Source organism: Clavelina lepadiformis, chromosome 6, assembly GCF_947623445.1.
Source record: "Clavelina lepadiformis chromosome 6, kaClaLepa1.1, whole genome shotgun sequence".
In the NCBI taxonomy this organism is placed as follows: Eukaryota; Metazoa; Chordata; class Ascidiacea; order Aplousobranchia; family Clavelinidae; genus Clavelina; species Clavelina lepadiformis.
Genome location: NC_135245.1, coordinates 6,900,526 through 6,922,523, shown reverse-complemented (window position 1 = coordinate 6,922,523; position 21,998 = coordinate 6,900,526). Strand labels below are relative to the sequence as shown.

General features: G+C 36.0%; 2 protein-coding genes across 4 annotated transcripts; one reads left to right on the top strand and one right to left on the bottom strand.

Annotated features, from left to right (window-relative positions):
- Positions 1 to 1,225: 1,225 nt before the first annotated feature.
- LOC143462676 (conserved oligomeric Golgi complex subunit 1-like) lies at positions 1,226 to 6,340 on the bottom strand. 2 transcript variants are annotated; one of them, XM_076960917.1, is made up of 6 exons: positions 6,163 to 6,340; positions 5,955 to 6,077; positions 5,560 to 5,721; positions 4,623 to 4,731; positions 2,146 to 4,520; positions 1,226 to 2,023 (listed from the first exon to the last, which is right to left on the bottom strand). In XM_076960917.1, exons 2-6 carry the CDS (start codon positions 6,074 to 6,076, stop codon positions 1,792 to 1,794), a joined length of 3,000 nt encoding a protein of 999 aa, XP_076817032.1. In that variant the 5' UTR covers position 6,077; positions 6,163 to 6,340; the 3' UTR covers positions 1,226 to 1,791. The 2 variants fall into 2 exon arrangements, with proteins under 2 accessions (XP_076817032.1, XP_076817033.1); XM_076960918.1 differs by lacking the exon at positions 6,163 to 6,340 and having other exon boundaries at positions 1,226 to 1,575; positions 1,782 to 2,023; positions 5,955 to 6,116.
- A 2,027-nt stretch (positions 6,341 to 8,367) lies between these two features.
- Positions 8,368 to 20,852, top strand: LOC143461861 (uncharacterized). 2 transcript variants are annotated; one of them, XM_076959769.1, is made up of 29 exons: positions 8,378 to 8,672; positions 9,318 to 9,405; positions 9,609 to 9,741; positions 10,294 to 10,467; positions 10,566 to 10,623; positions 11,143 to 11,259; positions 11,404 to 11,534; positions 13,072 to 13,252; positions 13,353 to 13,687; positions 13,981 to 14,024; positions 14,239 to 14,315; positions 14,533 to 14,630; positions 14,694 to 14,810; positions 15,014 to 15,154; positions 15,368 to 15,434; positions 15,528 to 15,604; positions 15,673 to 15,887; positions 16,018 to 16,132; positions 16,254 to 16,431; positions 16,558 to 16,717; positions 16,809 to 16,999; positions 17,087 to 17,181; positions 17,301 to 17,472; positions 18,355 to 18,449; positions 18,765 to 18,860; positions 18,978 to 19,089; positions 19,199 to 19,335; positions 19,430 to 19,649; positions 19,830 to 20,852. In XM_076959769.1, the coding sequence occupies exons 2-29, from the start codon at positions 9,377 to 9,379 to the stop codon at positions 20,090 to 20,092; spliced, it is 3,828 nt and encodes a 1,275-aa protein (XP_076815884.1). In that variant the 5' UTR covers positions 8,378 to 8,672; positions 9,318 to 9,376; the 3' UTR covers positions 20,093 to 20,852. The 2 variants fall into 2 exon arrangements, 1 of the variants encoding a protein (XP_076815884.1); XR_013118099.1 differs by lacking the exons at positions 18,355 to 18,449; positions 19,430 to 19,649; positions 19,830 to 20,852 and having other exon boundaries at positions 8,368 to 8,672; positions 19,199 to 19,236.
- Positions 20,853 to 21,998: the final 1,146 nt, after the last annotated feature.

Sequence of the window (21,998 nt, the reverse complement as noted above, 5' to 3'; positions counted from 1 at the left end):
CCTACATAAAAGATCTATTACATATTTTTCTCACGAAAAAGGGAAAAGGAAGAGATAGAATCACGAAAAAGTTGCCCTTCCCTTCAAAGCTCGACTGAAAGTCAACTAAGAAAATGTATTTTTAACTTGTTTGCTTTAAAAAATTTGTCCAATCAAAAAATGATATTCATCGACTGTTTTTTTGCAACGGTTTTAATACAGTTTGAAAAAACTTATGAAATGTGCTTACAATGAGCTTAAGACTAAATAATTGGGTATTAGGCTGCTAAAATACGCCTAAGTTACCAAAATGTATAAATTCTGTTTCTGCGTATACGCCTAGTATATTAATTCCAAGCATTAATTCCAAATACAGACACAACAACAGTCTAAAAGCGTGTCGTGGACACATTATTTCTGTAAAACCTTTCACAATTACATCAAATGAAAAATAGATTCGGTTTTTATAAGAAACTACATCAACCTAATTCAGATTAGCTGAAATTTCTTACAAAAAAAATGTATATGCCTATAATGTATAATATAAATAGATTTTCAATTTAGGCCTATAGCTTATATGTAAATATTAATTTGAATGTACGCCATGTGATTATATTAAACATATAAGGTAGCCTATGGTGCTATTGCGTCTGTATGAATGTTGTGATACTAAATTTATTTTAAGATGCAACGATGCGTTACTCCGCATGAAAATTTGAAGAATCAAACAATTTAAGTTAAAACATCTACGCTGGGATTACTTTCTCGAGATGCACAGATGCAGTATATGACTATATGGTACCTGAATCCTTATTTTTAAACCAAGAAACTTTTTGCGCCACTTGAATTTGGCAACAAATCCATACTGCTAGGCCTAGGTTAAAAAGGTTATCTTTTGGGCAAGCTCTGGAAAACAGACACGTTTTATTTGCCTGATAGATATGTTGTTTATTTGTTTTTAAATTCATGATTGTGATATTAGCCAAACTTGAAACTGTTCACCATGACCAAAAGTGTCGTTAATGCCATGCCCCAGACATGTCGAACATGGCAAATGTCAGCCCGGCGCCCTAACCACTCTTTTACCAATTAAGCTGATGGCATTTACCTTACAGAGTTACAGTATGTATCAGTATTACCACTTTAGATTCGAAGTTATAACTATACGTAAGTGGTTTTTCTATTTTTCCTAACTTAGCCCGGCCAGTACGGTATCATCCAGAATCCCATTGAAAACAACGAAATCTCCAGTGAAATATGCAAAATATGTTCTATTTTACAAACGCGTAAGTATGCAATCTGTCTAGTCAAATATGGTAGTTTACATACTAGTATAAATAAATAGCACCAGTCGTAGAATTCTAAGCAAGCTAATAGTAGTCACATGATAATAATTGGCATAATATATCGATTTATAAGACATCTGTGAAATTCTGACGTATAAACAATACAGATACGCATAATGAAATCAAAAACTGGCAGGGGAATTGCACGTAAAGCTTCGAAAATTGTTGCAAGCGTAAAATGTTGAATTCTGTAGGACCAGGCATTCGAAATATTCCAGAAAAACAAGTTCATTCTTCACAGGAAGGTTCCCTTTTCAAGCAAAATAAGTATGAGCTAAATCATAACAGCAGGAGAGAAAACGTAAATAAAATAATACTTCATTATACTATGCTCAAATGCCAGTTATGAATTGAAAATAAACTATAGTCGTAAAATGTAATAACGAAAACCGTCTTGAAATAACGTAGACAAAGAGCAACCAAACATAAATCTCACAACGCAATCATACGTGGTACCGTGAAGTCATTATTCCGAGTAAGACGACGACATTGACAGCCAAGATGAACTTAAGGCACCGAGTTTTGAGTAAAGCGACGATGTTAAGCGATTTTGCTGCGATTCTTTCTCGTTCTCATTAACTGTATGGGTGAGATCACGTAGAGCGTTGGCTAGGGGAAGCTGACGCGTGATAGACGATGTTAAGCGTTGTCCGGACCTTGCATTCACATTTCGACCACTCATGGGCAAGTACGAAAACCTAATTATGGAAATGAACAAGATGATACAAACTGGTCTGCAATTTGTTATTAGACTTTACAAAAACATCAAAATTAAGTTATGTCAGTTAAAAAAAATTAATACGGTACTGCTGTAACTTACCGTCCACAGTCGGCTGCCATAGGCATAACATTGTGTGAATCTTTAGTAGCTGAAGAAAACTTCTGTGCACTCGATGATGCGATTTTCTCCGGTACAGTGAGGAGTCCCAGCAACACGCAAGTGCGCGTAACATGACGTTGTATGTTGCGTGTCAAGTGTGGGGAAAATACGTCAAGGTCAAACGGATCAACAAAACCCTCCAACCAATCTACCAACTCGGTAAAGGTGTATGCAGCGGAAACTGAACCGTCTTCATCATTTTCGTCTTCTGGAGACTTGTCCTCATGAAGACTCAATGATGGAGGGCGATACAAGAGGTTGTGAGCGTACCTTAAGTCAAAAAGACACTGCAACGCCCAAGCTTGAGTCGGTGCACAAGAATCGCCAGTTACTCTGCTCTGTCCATGTAGGCTGGTATCAGCTGTTGACAAGACACGGTGCGTTTCTGAGAATGCCTCATATATTCCATTCAAACAACCCTGTGATAGGCTTTGAAGGATGTATCTACCAGCAGAGTAGCCTCCAACACGGTTCACCTCAGAAGTGAGACTACAGAGAAGACGTTGCATATGTGAAGTTGTGTTTGCTGGAATTTTTATAAGAGACTTTATTGTTTCTCCACTTTCACTCTCCTCTTCAACAGTGATTGAATCCCAGAGTGCTATGCTTTGAAGAATGTTGCCATTCATTGCAGAAGACAAAAGCTCTTTTCGATAATCTTTCAACGCTTTTTGCAAGACTGTGTCACACCATAACAACATCAGCTTTTGGCTCTGCTGGAACATTTCAGCTACAACTTGATCCCACTTAATGTTATCTTCATCCTTCAATGAATCAAGTTTTGCTTTTGTACTGCTGGTTGAGCTAAGCTGTCTTCTTAAAGAATGTGTCTCATCACTGCTTTCCTTCAAACTGCAACATTTTTTAAAAGCGTAACAGAGCGCAAAGAAATTTTGACAAATCAAAGATAATGCCCAAGCCTGATCTGCATCCATTTGATTACTTGATGGATCTTTTGACATTTTATCTTTGATTTGTTCCCTTGTATCTTTGATGTACCCAACTAGAGTGTGGATGAAATCAAAAGACGCAACTTTCAAATGATTGATAATTGTCTTGTGTTCTATTTCACTGCAAGTAGGTTTGGGATTTTTATCAGTGCTAAACCTAAGTTCATATGGTTTGTTTTTCGTATTTTGCTTGCTGAGGCTGGAAGCATAATGATTCAAATCTGTAAGCAAATCCAACAAGGTTTCATTTATTTGCCTACAAACATTTTGCACACTTGGTGTGACTGTTTTGGCTTTCAATGACAAACCACCTAGCATCTCCGGACTGTTTTCTGTCCGATTCTGCCATGGGGTCCATGCTGTGCTGCTGGAAATATCATCATCATGCTCTCGCCATAAAAACGAGCAGACATTCTCCATGTCAACGTCAGCTTCCAAAAATTTTTCAAGAATGTTCTTTGTTTTCGAAAATAACTCATCCATTGTTCTCTTGACAAGGTGATTGACTTTCTCGACAAAAATATCACGCAATAGCTCTGTCCAAATATCAAGTTTGCGATTAAAAATTTGGCTGCAAATGTTCACCCAACTGTTGTCTTTCTTTGGAGTTTCCACATCCTGATAACTCCATTTCTCATCTGGTTCAGGAACCTCTTGCTCATTTCTCGTGTCTTTTAATACTTCTAGTAGTGCAGATCGAATATTTGCCAGATCTTTTCCTGTACTGGTATAGCACAAGAGTTCTTCCATGCAATCCCTTATATCAGTTTCACATTTAGTCAACCAGGCCAGGCTACAACTTTGTATCACTTCGGAAGGGATGACAAAGGATGTTGTATCCAGGTTTATGAGATCTGAAATTATGTCTTGTGGAAGATGTTTAATCCAAAGATTTGATGATTCAACCTGATCAAGAAACTTTGCAACCACATCTTCAGAACTGCAACCTTGCAAAATTTTACCAACTAAGCCTCCACCATCAGCACAAAATAAGTTATGGAGCTGAAATACCGTCTGTACAAGTACATTTACACTGTCACAAATCCTTGCCTTTGCCGCCATACTTCGAGAACCAGTGACACCGCCGCCAACAATATCTTTTACTGCATTGGCACGACTTTTCAGCAAAATTTGAAATACATCAGTAATGGAAACTTCTTCGAGTAATACGATAGAGCAAAGGGCATCGGCCAGGTTATCGGTGTGAAGAAGGAAGTCGCTAATATTTGAATGACACTTTTTTAAAATGGCTGTTCTTATATTTCTGACTGCCTGCGCCTGTTGACCAAGCATTGGGAACCAAAGTAGGACTGGACTGTACGACGTTGTCCCATCAAGTGAAAGATTTTTTAACACTCGAAGACTCTGTGAAAATTTGTTGACAGTTTGATAATAATCACTACAATGGTGGCTATGGACAAGTAGCGTAATACATTAGCTAATGAAATAAGTCCTTTGTCATCTCACCTGCAGGTATAGGAAAGATGCTTTCATCATATGACCGGATTCCACTTGATTCCATATTTTCTCAGGCATTTCCATGAGAATTTTAGCTTCAGCTGCTATCTCCATATATCTGATAATACAAGATGACTACTTTACGACAACTCCATTAAAAATTATTCAATAAGAATCGCCATATTTGTCATAATTAAAAGATGAATTTGCGTTTTTTTTCCACTTAAATATAGCAATAACTGCTTAACCACTACACATTAGCACAAATCCTTTCACCAGTACAATTACTGACAACTCCTTTTTGATTTAATGCTAACTTGTTTTTGGACTTGCTTCTCAATTTAAGCATTATATAGAACTTGGGCAGAGCAAACTATGTTAAAACCAAAATCGGTTTGGTTAAAAGTTAATATAAATGAGATACTATTATGAAAATTATATAGTATATCATGACTATAGTACTACATCACACATTCCATATCAGTATGTGCAATATACATGGACATGATTACATCTTTGGGATGCCTGCATGGGTACGCCTGTCCACATAATGAGCTCATTGCAAGTGCGAGTACATGTTCGAATGTGTGGGAAGGGTGGTAACCACCACAAGGTATTTGATGGGTTCCCACAAGCCAATTATGCAGTTAGAGGTAAGCAAACTGTCACTACTCACCATATAAAGTTTGAGCAATAATTGATAGGCATTTAGACGTTAACCCTATTTTTATATAATATTAATTCTCAAAACACTAACATTAAGTGTTGCTCAAAATGCAACTAAAACATGGATACCCTATTATCAACTACGTGTGCCGGTATAGTATATAATTAAAAACATTCAAGGACACATGACAGGTCATGATTAAAGGCGCAAATCAACTTATATCATTCGCGCAAGGCTCAAGCGTCTACATATTATACATAGATGGATATTTAAAATTACTTTTTAACATTTTTTATTTTCTGTTGCTTTTTAGTTCCTCCTTGATGCTTGCCAGATTTCTTTGAACAAAACTGCTGCAAATGCTTCACAGAATCTTTAACATTCTCAGAACAAGACTTCATTTCACTAATTGTATCCGCTGCTTCGATAAGATCACGATATCTGAAATATTCAATTCCTTTACATAAAACTCCAGCAGCCAATGGAATAGAATAACTGTGACAGTGAGTAATTAAGTATGAGTAATTAATTAACAGGAACTAAGATTCGTACAAAATGCTAAAAAATGCATAGACAATCATTTAGTACAAAACATTAAATTCAGTATTTATTTAAGGATAATCTATTCATTTTATAACAAATTAACTATATAAACCACAGGTTCAAACATTTACCGTTCTCCAACCATTTGACGAAGATCTTCTTTCTTCTTTTCAATTTCTTGCCTAGTTTTCTTTTCTAATTCCCTCACTTCACCCACATTTTTTTGGATAAAAATTTGTGTAATGGAGTCCATACTTTAAATATATACACATATATAAATAATGGCTACTAAACCTAATAAAAATAAGGTACTTTTAAGGTCAATAGATATATACATACATAATGTTTCATGATCAACTTCTTGTCTTTGTTGCGCGAAGGACTTCTCTCACGAGAACAATTCAAATTTGATGTCCGGCCAAACTCGTTTATGTTTACCTTGATTTTTTTGCTTAGTTAAATAATTTTTGTTGAGTTTCAATGTAACTGAGTTTGGTAGCCATTTCAACTTTCCATTTCTGTTGCATCGCTATGTAGTTAACACTGTTACACTTTACATGCTATAAGCCCTTGGGGATTTGTTGTTTTATTCACATTCAATGTTTGTTTTTTTTATTGAAAAGTTTGTATTATGTGTGGCATTTTTTTGTTGCAGAAAGTTGGCTTAAGCACCACTTTTTTTTGGAGCAGAATTGCAGTTTTTTCCCATATTCTTGATTATAAATATTATGTTGCAATGGCAAAAATTATGATGCTAATCGTTATAGTGGTAGCACAATAAAGAACACGCTCACAAACATTTATTAAAAATTAGCTAAGTCTCAAAGGCTTAAAACATTCAAGATTTAAGTGCAAAACTAAATCATTAAAACCCCCACATACCGGTAGCGTATAGCCCCGGGAGAAACCCAAAATGCAAAGTTTTGCAATGTCACAATCAATATTATTTTCCATGAACCTACAACAATATCATATACACCAATGGCTGAAATCAACAGTATAAAATGTCCGGTAACCCAAATGAAAAGTAGGTCAATTTTTGATAAGAAATCGTGGGTGCAAAGACACAAATTTTAGTATGATGGCGGGTGCCGATGCCTCAATTCTTTGCTTATTTATTATAGTTTGGCATTCAAACAACCAGGTCTTTTATGTTTATTTATTATTACTAATCAGCGTGAAGATATCAAAAATTTGCCATGCACTTCGTGCGTGCAGCTGCCACATTTTGCTATGGCCCGCTACTGCGACCAACTTTGTTGGGCTTCATACCTACATTGGTTCTTAGGGAAATCCGCCGCTAGTACCCATTTCTGCATGGTAAGTATATCGAAAAAAAAAGATTTTGTTTTGTTTACTTGCTGTGCGACCAATCAAGGGCTACATTATTCATTTTTATTATAAATTTGGATACAATATACCGGCACTTTTTAGGCCCTTAGGCTTTGCTGCTTTTTCCTCGTTCATTGTTTGCTGGTGGGGTTGTTATTCTATCATGCTATGATTATGTTCAGCAATTTATTTTTTATTCCCCATGGACATGCAATTATGAAAAATAAACCACACAAAAAAGTTGCAGGCTTTATTGACGATACCGGTCCTGAAAAAGTACCGCGGTACAGTAATTCGGTACTGTAGTACCACACTCCACAGTACTGCTCACCTATGGTCATTGTGCTAGTACAGTAGAATAAGCTGCTTGCAGCACAAACGCAAACTTGTTCAAAAACCCTCAGTATAGAATCCAAGAGCTGCCAGAATGCCAACACCAAGAAACCTAGCTGGTCACTTTGTGATGTGTCGTTGAGCAAACAACACATCAAATACAGTGTAGTTTGATTGGAAATTTGGCTAGAGCTTTACGCACCATTCAGGAGGAGAAAGAGAAAATGGTTAAGCTGGAGTACTTTTGAGCCTCTATGCTGGCAAGCTTTGTGCTTTTTTCTACTACTGTATTTGTAAAAAAGGTCCTTTTCGTCTTCTGAACAGTGTGTGAAATGCGCCCCCAAAACTCTGTAGCACCTTGCGTACACTACCATGTAGAAATGCACATAAATTAAAACTAGTTGAAAGTTAAAACAATGAACTATTAAAAAATTGAAAGTCATTGGCGATATAACCGTCTGCATGAAAAAATTTTGAAAAGTTTTTCACAAAAAGGACAAAATGTAATGGTTTACAATCTTCGACGAATTTAAAAACGTTAGACTCACTATTAACATGCCATAATTGCGTTTAATTTAGTTTCAATGGTGTTTATTACCTTTATATTTTCAAATTATTTTAAGATTGTCAAACAAAGTGGTAGGCCTACATAATCAAAGTTCACACAAATTGTTACCAAGACTGAAGCTTTTTAATAAGATTTCTATAACAGAGTCCCAGCGTAACCTGTTGTGATTTGCTCTGCTTTTAGTGCATTGCTCGTTCCGGTATAGACGCAATAGGCTACGTTATACTGTACTGGGATATTAAATCTATATAGTGCGCTAAAAAAAGTTGCCCTCTGAAAGCCAAGAAACTCAAAAATGTTTTGCAAAGTCAGCTTGGCCTTGCGTAACCTTGTATTTTCTGTCATTACTTTCCAGACTTCAGTTCTGAAAGTTAGGCTACTGCAATGATTCTCAGAGTTTTTTCGTTGTGACGCCTTTGGAAAAGTTTGCTGGAATTGCGATGCACCAGCGGAAAGAACCTAATAAAGACGCGTATTATCAAAGTTGTATTTATTGATACAACAAAAAATGAAATATGATTAAAAAAGAATTTGATTTAATGTGATGTTTGGGCTTGTTTGCTTTCGCAAAGTTTATCGAATCTTCAAAGAATTCGAATTCATGTGCTAGGAGACAGTGAGTTATTGTGTGACAAAATTACATATTGTTATGAGCTGATATTAGGTTAGCTAGGAAGCAGAATTATTGTGTGATGCTCTTGGAAAATTAAAACGACCCATAGTTCGAGTTACCTAATGTTTTTTCATTGTAGCAGAACTATAGTTAACACCTTTTACACCTGCTCTTAGCCTATTATGACTTTTTACTTGACTGCAAATAAGCTTGTGCTTCTGGACTGAAATTGGCAATTATTTTTATTGAACCATAGTATTTTTCATCAAAACATTGCTGTCTAAACTTTTCTATTCAGTTTTGATTGATTTTGTTGCCCTTAGTCAACTTGCGTGTAATCATTAAAACTCTCCTTTAAATATCATTCTAAGGCATATTTACACATTTTGATGAAAAATCGTGGTACGTATATAAACAGCTTTGTCGGAATGCATACAAATGTGAACATTTAAAAATTCAATTGAAGCATAGCAAAACCAGAAACTCTGCTCAGCTAAACGAGATAGAGAGTGCAGCTATGTTTTTTCTACATTTTCTTGGTAAAAATTCACCTCAGCTGCTTAGTATGTAAAATATCCGTGTTGGACAGCATACCGAGACTTGCACATAATTAAATATTTGTGATGCACTCGATGTTTCTTATTGTAGGTCATAAATCAGGTTTCATTCATACATGGACAATAGTAATCTGAACCAACACTGATAGAATGGCCTATTATGCAGCAGGACAATATGGGTGAGTCCATTAGGATCTTTTCTGGTTAGCAATAAAAGTCTAATTCATTTAAACATAGTGCCAAATGTATCTTCATTTTGAATTTAAGTAATCGTAAGTATAAGTTAAAAATTGGTACCTTGGTGGTTTCAATCTGCATGGAGCTTTTTGTTTTACTAAGTTTTGTTTTTGTGACCAGTTAACATATTTTGTTTTTTTATTAGGTTTGCCACTACTGCAAATTCTGGTAGTGCATCTGCACCAAACTTTGCTAGTCAACCTTACAATTATGGGTATGGCAATGCTGGTGGTAACACTTCAAATACAACAACGAGCCAGCAGTACCAGCAGTTTTCAGTTAATATTTGCAAACTTTTAGGCTTTTGCAACCTTTTTTATATATATTTAACACTTTCGGTTCCAGGGGTATCTTGTTGGGCCTGTGGTTGACTGTCTAATAAAATGATTTTCAGTGAAAGTATGCACATTAAACTTGAAAATTGTTTTATTAAAACATTAAATAATTGCCATTGATTCTAAATAATGAACAATATAACAAAAAACAATATCATGCGATTATGCGGCAAACATGCATATATGAATGTAGTATGGTTTTCGTAATAGAAAAACGATTGTTGGCACTCACAGCTGGCAAATTGATGATTCTGTAATATAATATAACATGGCTAGGCACCCAACCGCTTATTCCTATGCACGCAGTCATATTAGGTTTCATATATCTATTCCAACCAGGCCAACAAACCACCAAACTCAATAGTCACAAAATATTACCTTGTTTGGCACCGAATGTCTTAACAATTGTGGATGTTTTGTGGTGCAACTTAGTGTTTTTTTAGTAGATATCCATAATAATGTCAGTTAATGATGTGCATCTGTGGACATGTGTAGAATCTTTGGTATGGCCACTCTGCATCTACAACGGCACAGCCGCAGCAACAATCTCAACAACATCAACAACCTACAACAAACCGACCAACTCAACCACCTCAACAGCAACAACCTCAAGCACATTTAGCTCAGCAGCAACATGTCGCCGCATATCAGGCTGCGCAAATGAACCAAGTGTGTTAATTGCTTTGTTAGATTTCATGCATGTTTTTTTCTATTGTAGCATAGTGCACAATTATGTACTAAAAATTAAAATTGTCAATTTTTTATAGTTTTATCAGCATGCAGCTTTTTTGCATCATCCATATCACCAACAAGCTGCGGCCACTGGTGAGAAACTGTTATACTTATCAACTTTAAGCCAAACTGGAGCTGGACATGGATGAATCATGCTCCTTTCCAAGCTCTCTGAATGAACAGCTCTGCAGTAGTTAATGTTTACTATTTGTCATAACATTTTTTAATACTACCTATTGAAAATCAATCTCTTTATCGTAGGATTTTTTCGGTGGTAGCTGAGCAGTGTTTAATCTCAGTATATAATAAGACAGAATATATGGTAGCCTTCTAAAGGTTTAACTTTTATTTACTTGATAGGATCTTTTGCAAGCTTTAGCTTGCTTCATCAGATGTTGTATGGATAAATAGCACACCTGATGAAGCAAGCTGAAGCTTGCAAAAGCTCATGTTAAGTAAAATAAACTTAACTGCTAGAGTGCTACTTTATATTCGGCTTGTTTTATTTTAAGGAATGCACTCAGTGCATTGAGTGAACACTGTACACTGCAAAGTTGTCACTAGATGCTATATATGGTGATAAAATTGAGTAACTGTGTAATTTGCATACAGCTCAAACAACATCCAATCAGCAATACAATAAACCACCATCTGTGGCGAAACCTGCTGCTTCTTCGCAAGCTGTAGTTGTGCAGTCAGGAAGGCCTCCAGCTTCGTCAGCTCCTCCAGGTGACATGTTACACTTTTCATTGAATGATGCTTTGTTGAAAGTTCATTGCCATAACAATAACCAAACTGAGTTTTTTAACGGTGTATTTTTCTTCTGCACTGAAAATACTTAATCATTGTACATGTTATTGAACTTTTTCCTAGGTCATCAGCGCGGGGCAGATAGTTCTTACCAGGTTCAGGCGAAACCTGCCACTAACTGGGGAAGTTATGGAAGTGCTCAGCAACAAGGAGGAAAGGATTGGGGAGCTCAACAGCAATCATATCAACAACAGGTTAATATATTGAAACTCGAAATCTCTTCTTGTCAGTCCTTTTTTTTTGCTATTCCTATATACCATTAGTATAGCTATGTAATGTTATCATCATGCCTTGATCCCTATGATTAGAATACAGCAACATATGCCATTTTTCCACCCATTGGATTGCAAAATATTTTTGTGTAGTTTTTACATCTCATTAAATTATTATCACGTTATCAATGTGATGGTGTTGTATTGTCCTCGTTAAAAAAATTCTGTTACTTGTTAACACTTGCCTGCAAGTTGCATTGTACCATTAAATGGAACTTTAATTTTCTTTCTCCTAAGTTTTAGTTTGTTCTCCAAAGTCTTACTATTAAAACTGCCTGACATAACAATTACACGTAACGAATCTGCATAACCTTTGCTAATTTATAATATTTAAAATAGCTTATCCTTATTCCCATGCACAACAGTTCTGGCCTAGGTTATGTCGCCTTCATCTAACATCGGCTATTTGCTGGTGGCATTTTTAACTGTTATCGTACCACAAATGACAAAGCACTAGTAAACACCAATTTCTCAAAGCTTTGATATAATATAATATAGTTGTTAAGAATAACCCAACCTCATTAACGTTGCATGCTTTTCTACTAACCAATCGTGTATTAATTTACATTGGACATTGTTTTGTAGCAACTGGAATGGTAAACATGAATGTTAATGTTGCATAATAATGCCTGGTCTAAGTTAACCAACTTCTGGGCTGTTTTTTTGACTGCTACTGCATGTCTGTGCATGTTGTTTTCCCACTTCCTTTTAAAATACTGCTTAAGGGGAAAGAGCCTGAAACTGCTTTTCTTCCTAGTTCTTTCCTAAAGATCAAATGAAAATTGAAGAGCGTTAATATATGTAAGGTAACAAGATCTACCTTTTGTGAAAACTTACCATCTTTGGCAGCAAAAATATTCATAAACTGAGTAAATAGCGGCAATATAAAAATACTATGTATATATATCACTAAGGTACTAAAAAGTGGCTTGCTATAACTTTGATTGAATTCCTCGTTTGAAAACCAATGTTTTAGAAGATTTTTCACCATAGAAAAACTGCATAACAATTCCAACATATAATTTTGCATATAAACTATTAATGATAGTATGACATAGCAAACAATGCACCAGGGTTGAAACCCTGTGGCTCTGTTATTTAATCTGGTTAATACTTTCTTCCAAAAAATGCAGTTTTTAAAAAATTTCTATTTGTTTGCTCAAAGCTCTATTGTTGTTTATGTTGTCATATTCATCAAATTGTGACTGGATTCGTTTTGGACGTTAGACTTAAGTCAAGTCTTTGGAAAATGTGTTTTAAAATCATTAACTTGACTGTTACCAAACTTGATTTTTTTTGTAAATAAATAACAAAATAGATGCAACGTCAGTAGTAAATAAACAATAAATTTGATACAATGCAATAATGTAAAATTGCTAGGTCTCCTCGACCTCTGTCAAAAAACAAGACTCACAAGAAAGATTAAGGTTGAAATTTATATCAATACATGTTCTATTAGGCGCCAAACAATATAAGGAATGGATATTCTAACAACCCTGGTACTGAATGGAATAGTCAACAATCAGGCACCATTCAACAGCAACAACAGATTTTTGCCCAGCAGCACAGGATGCCAAATTATCAACCAAATATTAGCCAGCCATATCAAGGTTATCAGCAGAATTCACCAAACCAAAGAGGTGATTTTGATTTTTATAGATAACATAACTACATATTATTCCACTGGTGAATGTGCTATGTTCTGGTATTTTGTAGTATTTCTAACATCTAATGCCACAGGTGGGAATTATCTTCCGGATCAAAATCGTAACTTTGCCAAACGAAGTCAAGTTGCCCAGACTCATTTGAATGCAAACCCGGATACCACCGGAAGTTGGAATAACACACCTCAATCTAACTGGAATCAATCCAACCAGGGAAACTGGGGCAACCAGGGCTGGGGTGACTGGGGTGGACAACGGGGCAATGTTCGGCGAGGGAATGACGATGGTCCTTGCATCCCTCCGTTTCCACAGCAGTGGCAAGTTGGTGGTAGTACGCAACCCCCAGTTCCAATGAACGAAGGCCGCGGAGATCAGAACAAATCCTGGGCAGGAGGAAACAACTGGAATCAGGTTAATATACAAATTTAATATGTTGAAGATGAGAACTATAATTTTATATTTCACGTTTGCTTTTAGTTTTCTGCTAATAAACATTTACACAAACACTGGATCGATACTGAAACAGCGACCGTTACAAGACAAATGACCACTGGGTCAGCAAAGCTGAATTGTATTCTAGTGTTAAAAGTGAAACAAAGCCAGGGTCGTTTTGCACTTTCTTAAACCAGAAATATAATTCGCCTACCATAAGGCATCATCATAATTTTCTGCTATGGCTTAATAAGCTTTATATGGTTATGTAGAGCTGGGAAGCCAGGAACAACAGACCAGCGGCCAATAATAATGGGTTTGTACTTGTTTTATTTGTAATTCTCCAAATAGTAAATTCCTTACCAACCACTACTTTTTGAACTTAACATCCTATTCTACACTATATTGTATTTGTTTGAGGCTAACTAGGCAATATATAATAGCCGTATGATCCTTGATCAATAATAGCAACATCATTTGTCTAGCAGTTTGTTTTTATGCTAGCTGTAAACAAATTTATTGCTGTCTAGATTCTCAAGAGGAGATGGTCAGCAGCAGAATAAATCACAAAACCATAGATATAGCCCTAACTCACGGCGGCCTCAAGGTATGCGTTTCAAAGTATTATCAGTAACTATTACAAACTGTAACATAACTGTAAGTAATAAGCTAATAATTTTCACTTCATGAATAGCTTTGGGAAATTTTATCATTCTTAGCTGTACACAGTGTACACAAACACTCAGCAATAAAGCTTGAGCTGACTGACTTTAGCCAGTATAACAAAATAATAGAATCTAATCCTTCGTCATTATTTTGTACAGGTGAAAAAACTGACCGAGAATTATGGACTCCTGCTGATACTAAACGAATGCCGAAAGACAAACTACTCAAAGCAAAAGAATCAATGGAAGAGAAACCAGTAAAATTTCTGCACAACTATGTCCCTTAAAGTGGTTCAGAATTAATTTTTTGTTGTTTATAGATACAAGCCACAGAGATTAAATCGTACCTTTATGCTTGGCTTGGTATTCGTCGAATGAGACCCATTTATGATATACATGCTGTTGGAGAAAGGCCTGACCAAACCTTCAGATGTGAGGTAGCTTTGTTTTCCTTTTTTGGCAATAGTTGTTGATCTGTTTTTAGAAGAAATGACCGAACATAAATCACACTATTCCGAAAATTATCATTTTTGAAGTTGCTGTAAGGAAAATAGCTTAATGTAATATATTGAACAAGATTGAGTTAAGTAATTTTTACTATGTAGAGTTATTTTATCGGTGTTTTTTTTTCATTTTCAAGCTTCGTGTGGGAGGTTATAAATTTGTTGGCGTTGGTGAAGCGCCTAGCAAGAAAGATGCCCAAACAGATGCAGCATGGAATTTTGCAGATTTTCTTGTTAAACAGGGGGACCTTAAAAAAACTGATCTTCCGCCAAGATTAGTGAGTTATTTTTTCCTGTATGCAATAACACTAAAATGTCAATGTTTTTCCATTGGAGTATGTGTGTGTGATTTTCATCGTATTTTTTGTACATTTTAATTATATATCAGTAATTTATACCAATGCGACTATTTGTGACATTCACCTCATTATCGTTCTACTACGCCCTACTTTAAAACATTTTATTTATATTTTACGTATAATTTTCTTCAGGTCATTGATGAACCGAATGTTGATTTTGGTATTGTTAAAGAATATGATGATGAAAAAGATAAAAGGAGTAAGTACAGTAGTGTAGATGGTATAAATATTTGGTTTTATCATTTTTTTGCTGTTAGTAAATATAGTAATATCATTTCTTTCCATTGTTTAGCTCTATATAGACAAGGTCCACGCAACACAAACAAAGGTCCGATTCCACCGCTGATGAGCATCATCACTTCTCCTGTGGTCAGTATAGGTTTGTTTTTCTGCTTTTTTCTTGAGTTCAACTTCCTAATTACTATGGTCACTTACAGGGGATTCCACCATTTCCTGATTTCGAGCATGGACCAGAGCCCTGGGGCATGCCTCAAGCACATCGACGTGGCAGACCTTGGATGGATGCCCCTCATGGTCCGTGGCATGATCCACCACGTGGTGCCAGAGGAGGATGGCATCGACATCACGAGCCATGGAGGCAGCGAGAGGTGGAAGATCATTGGATGGACGAAATGCGGATGAATCCAGACTTGTGAGATGATTTTTGATTTGTTTACTTTGATGTATGTTTAAGTAATCTGGATGAATAGTCTTCACTTTTGTGTTGAATTTGCCAATTTTGTTTTGATAGTTACGATAACTTGTTTTAAAACTAATTTTAGTGTACATCCGGAAGATATATTTATCAGTAGAATGATCATGCATCAGCAGGAAGCAGCCATGGGTGGAAGAAAGTTCAATGAAAGCAGACCTGGAGAGTGGACCAGCATTACTCCTGTATTTCAACACTATTATCCTTTTAATAATTTGTAATTTTTCAGATACTAAGTATTTTTTATTTCTATAGAAGTTTTGTTAAATGTGGACTGCTTAGTGAAATTGATTTATTGCTGTTTAGCCTCGTACACGCAATGTAACCACCTTGGATGACAGACATGTGGTTGGTAAACATGCTGCTATTTACCCCCATGAAGAAGAATTGAAAGCAGTCCATGAAATAGTGACAATAGCGGAGCGTGCTTTGAAAGCATTGTCAGATCAGTTTGTGGATGAAGATCACCCATTGCCTAAATCAGGTTAGAATTGCTTGAAACTTTATTTAAGTTTGTCCAGCACTATATTGTCTGTAAAATACCGTCATTTTCAATATACTGAGGCAAATTCTGCGAGACTGAAGTGACGTAAACGTTTCCTTATTGCAGAAGATGAGCCTGAAGAAGAAGCAATTTATGAAAAGGGCGAGCTAGATAATGAAGAGAAAGAGGAAACAAAAGAAGAGAGTATGGATGAGAAGTTAGATAAAGGAAAGGAAGAAGGTTCTGAAGATGACGATAAATCTGAGAAAAAGGCAAAAATCCAAATGTAAGTTAAATTGTCTTTCATTTTCGTATTCAAAGTCATGTTTCAAAATGTTACACGGGCAATTTTCTAAATTTATCTTATATCATGACAGATTGAAGCGGCCCAAGAAAAAATCGCGGAAAGTTCCAGACACAAGACCCAGAATACTGTCTTCTGTTCATCGTGTAGGCGCTCTTGCAAAGGGACTTCTCATTCATGGAGATCTCAACATAAGCTTGGTTCTCCTGTGCGGCTCTATGCCTACAAAAGCATTGCTTGATAGAATTATGAAAAATCTCCCAGGTTTGTTCTTCATAATTTTCCAGTTTTTTCATGTCAACGGTTAATTAAACAATTATATTTTTATGTCTGTTTGATGTCAATTTTCAGCCAAGTTGGAAGCATCTGAGGAAAATTTGAGGTTCGAATTAAAGGAAAACGAAGCAGGGTTCACAATAACTGGACACTTGGATGCCGTGGTTAATGTATGTTGTCACATCATGCAGCAGAAACTTGAAAGATCACTTAAAGCAATAAATATTTTTTTGCTTCTGTGCAGGTGTGCATTCTTATATCATAACTTTGCGTAATATTCTTTGTATAGCTGTCAGTTTTGCTGACCTGTTCATTGCTGAAAACGTACAACAACCTGCCAAGAAATCCGGAAGAAGAAAAAGAAGAACAGAATGCAGCCAAAGATGATGCCATTGAAGAGAAGAAGCTCGAAATGTGTGAAACTGAAAATGAGGATTCTATTGACACTGAAGACATCAAAGGTATAACAGGATATTGCATTATATGCATAGGATCATTTACTAATGGTTATTCTGTGAGGTCTTCTCGTAAAGAACCATATACAGAAGTTATGTTTCACCAGAAATTTTTTCTCATGGTTGTAAGAACAGCACTTAGTGACCTTATTTTATTCTTATAACCTGCTGTTTCTCTTTTTGATATTATCTATCATAAAATATGAATTATCGTACAAAATATTAAAAACTTGTACTCTAAAGTGACACCAGGTAGGTGTACATTACATGTTAGTATATGACAGAGGTGCCCAATATTTCAATTGACCAGTCGATGGCAAAGTTTCAAGTCAGTCGCCTAAATATTTAGTCATTACTTATTCTTCAAATAGGGAAATCGTTTTGTTGTTTTTCAAAACCTTTTGAAGTCAAAATCATTGAAGATTTAATTTGCAAAAAAAGTAACCATGTAAAAACATAGATACAAGTAGCGTTTCATACAAGAGTTTCTTTATTAATCGATCATTTTGATGTGCTTTTGCATAAGTAACTTTCAAGCTCCAAAGCTTTTGGGCACCTCTGGTGTACGGTGTATAAATCTATTGCATGGATCTTGCTGAGGCTGTTATTAAAACTGTAGATATAGCTTTTTGAAATTACATCAATAGTTTGCAGGGCAATAGCTGCCTTCTATTACTATCAAACATACATTTTTTTAGCTTAAACATTGCATATTCTTTATCTCTAAGGAGAAGTATTGTAGTTGTTTTACTAGTAACACTGTAATGCTATGTTAGAACTATTTCACAAGCTATTTTATTGCTGCTTTAGTGGAACCAATTGACAGCTGCCTTACTGCTGAAATAGAAAATTTTTTTGTGCTACTATATGTTGTGTTTGGCTCTTCAGATCAAGAAACGAGTTCAGAAGAAATAACCGAGATCCTGCCAAAAACGTTATTACTTGGGGCTCTTGCACAACTACGCCACGTTAAGTGGTTTCAGGTTCAGACTAAAGGGGCCACAATATCCCTTCTCAGTTTTTTACGCTAATTACGTATAAACTGCTGTCCCTTTTAATTAAGACCTAATACCATGTCCATATCCAAAGTTGTAAACTGTGATTTTGCATGTTTGTTATCTCACTGTTAATTACAATGCACATGGTATCAGCTCTGACTGAAATCATAAACTGACCTCACGGCATGTCCTATATTAGCACATGCCTGCTGAGCTTGGTGTTTTCCTATTGTTTCGACTAATCAAGTGTATTGGAGTAAATTAGCTTTAAAACATGTTCTTAAGTTGTACATTTTTCAGGCAAGAGCCAGTCAACAAGATTGTGGCGTGGTTATCACCAGAATAATTCGCGATTTAAAGCAAAGGAATGCAACTTGGAGAACTTTGTCAGACTGGGTATAGCAATGTTTTTGTAGTTTTAACTTAGTTCAGGGCAATTCTCTGATGTAAAACTATAAACTGTATTTAGTTTTGCAGATGAAATTTCTTCAGCAATAGTAGTTTTGTCTTTAGGCGGTTGAAAACCTGGTATACGTCTCTTTGTCATCATCAACTGAACACATGAGTCCAGGTGATGCTCTACGAAGATTTTTTGAAGTCATTGCTGGTGGAATACTACTGCCAGGTACTTTGTTTTTGAGGAATCATTTATATTGAAGCAAGCGTTGCCCTCACATATCTTTTAAACATGTTTAAAACCCATCTTCAAATCAGCAATAAATTCTTTTGCATAGATCGAAGTGGTGTGCAGGACCCTTGTGAGAAAAGTGAAGTTGATGTGTTGGATTGTTGTACGGAACAAGAGCTTGAAAATATCACCAGGATAGCTCAGTATTCACTTTTGAAAATAGCTTTTCGGCAAGTGCACGAGGTAATGTGCAATATTTACTTAAGTGTGTCTTAAATGCAGCATATAGATTGTCTCTCATAACAACAATGGATTTACCATCTGTTAAAATCTTCAGGTTCTTGGCATGGAGAAGCAGACGATAACGCACCGTTTTAATCCACACCATCATTCTCCTCCAGTTGAGACAACTACGGTTACTAATCCAGCAGAAGTTCAAATTCCAAATACAACATCAGAAGAGGAGGAAAAAGACATTGGAAGAAAGCGGAGGTTGGAGCATAACAGCAGTGATAGCCTTTCCGAAAGTCCCAAACGAACTCTTACTGATGAAGAAGGTATGATACTTGTTTTTACGAACCCATTCCGTTAATAGAACTGTTTTATTTGTATTTTCTATTTCCTTTGGCTGAGAATTTGTAAGATAAACTTGAGAAATGGCATGCTTATGTCATTTTGCATGACTGTTACGATTATGTTAGCAATATAACATCTTAAAATTATGAAATGGTTTACAGATACTGACACTCAGCAGAATTTAGCAGAATTGACCATTTCTGATCAAACCTTGGCACAGTCTACTACTTCCCATGCAATGGCGGATCAGAATGATGGCCAAAATGAACAAGTCATTCCAATATGTTCTGAAGCAAAAACCGGATCAGAACAATCCGAAAATATTCAGCAAAACGAACCTTTAACAAGAGAAGGGGTAAATAATGAAAACAACCAAACAAAATCACCGCAGGGGAACACGGAAGTAATGGAAACTGATAATTAATTTTGCTTAGGTCAATTACTTTTCAAGAACAAAATACATCTTGGTAACTTGAAATTAATGGAAAGTTAAGGATTAGATTTTTATGGCCAGTTACATCCTTCCATTGAAAAGTATGTAAACCTTATAAACTCAAGGTAATGCAATTACTTTTGACTGTGTCTTTTCTTGTGGCCCCTATAAATTTCGTCACTTCTATTGACCCGTTGGAACATCTCGTGAAAAATCACATGTTAAGTTTGTATACGGAAGATTGATAGTTTAATGCATTGTTACATATTCAGATCAATTAATTGTATGTGAATCTTGCTGTTTGTTGAAACTTTTCTTTAACTGTGTTGAGCATATCTGTAAACTTTTTTGTAATATGCTTGGCATCTGGCAAAATGCCACACACGTATGGAAGACATGTCGGTAACTTGTTTTGCACTTCCAACTCCAACAACGAATAGCAAAAGGACCTTCACAATCATAGAGCATCGTGATTTGAAATGTTCTTTATGAATCTGCAGTGCTCTGTGTTCAAACTTCTTTGAACAGATGCTGCTTTAAATTTCTAACTTCTTTTTGATATCATAATATTTTGGAAATGGTGTGGGATTGTTAATGTACCATTTTTTACAGGAAGACTTAATGTTCCTGTTATCAATTCTGTATGATTATGTTTAATCTGTTAATGAAGTAGTGTGCAAGAACACTAACTGTACAGTGTACTGCACACCAATATGTGCGATTTGTGTTTAATTAAAATCTATACAAAACACGTCTAAGTGGCATTATATCAACCAATCTGTCCTTGCTGATCGACTGCGTTGATATCGGTTCTAGACACTTGGACAGTAGAACCTACTAATCAGTAAACTGACAGGATTCGACAATTTTGTGTACCTTATTTTGCGTCGTACCAGCAAGTAAAACAGCCAGACGACCGGTTTGCAAGTAGCAAAAAGTAATTAAAAATTGCTTCGTTATTATCAAAACAAGGACTTGCTTCAGTTAAATATATTAACGTGATTTTGCGTGCGTTGGCATTGTTTGTGTTTTGGGTGTAGCGCCTCGCTTGTCGCTGCAACTATAAATTGGTACCGCAAACTAGAAGTGACTTGCACAGCTCACTTCATAAACGCTGCGCCCGCGGCAGACGAGCAGAATTTTCATTTGAGGGTTTTGCGAGCTTGCAGAACTGTAAGATGCGTTAAGTACCAACGAGGTGGATAACTACAAAACCCTCTGCGTTCGCCAATGGTTTCACATAGACCTGTTAAGCGAATTTTGTAACTTCACTACATCAGAGGATGATCACCGCGTGTGAAAGCAAAACGCGGTGAAATAGTCTTTTTCTGTAAATTATTGTAGTCTACTGTAGTTGTTGCCCACTTTCATTTCTAAATCAGTTACTTACGACATCATTTTGCAGACAAAATAAAAAAAAGTCACAATAGGAGTAAAACATGGAGTGCTGTTAGAAGTTTAATTTTTGACCAATTTGTTTCAAATGTAAATGAATTCGCTGTAGTATACTAAGTATAATGAAACCTCGGTAACGCGACCACCTTTAGGGCTAATGGGAAGTGATTCTGTAGCGTTCGCCATCCCGGCCGCTAGGTAGCCGCAGGATACCACGTTTGCAGAAAAGATTAACCTACTTTTCTTTTGTTAGTGACCATTTCACCGTATTTACGGTATAGGTCATGTATGCAGCCTGTTGTAAAAGATGGGCGGTTAGATTAGAAGAATGGGTAAGCAATAAGTTTATTTTAGCTGTTTAAGATTTTATTGGAGTTAGATTTAGATTTGAAGGTAGATTTACGGGTCTACTGTAAAAGTGCACAACTAGAGGATGCATTTGATGTATACTAGACCCCAGTTAGGCCTACCTAAATTGTGACGTCATTTGGTTGTGCACTTC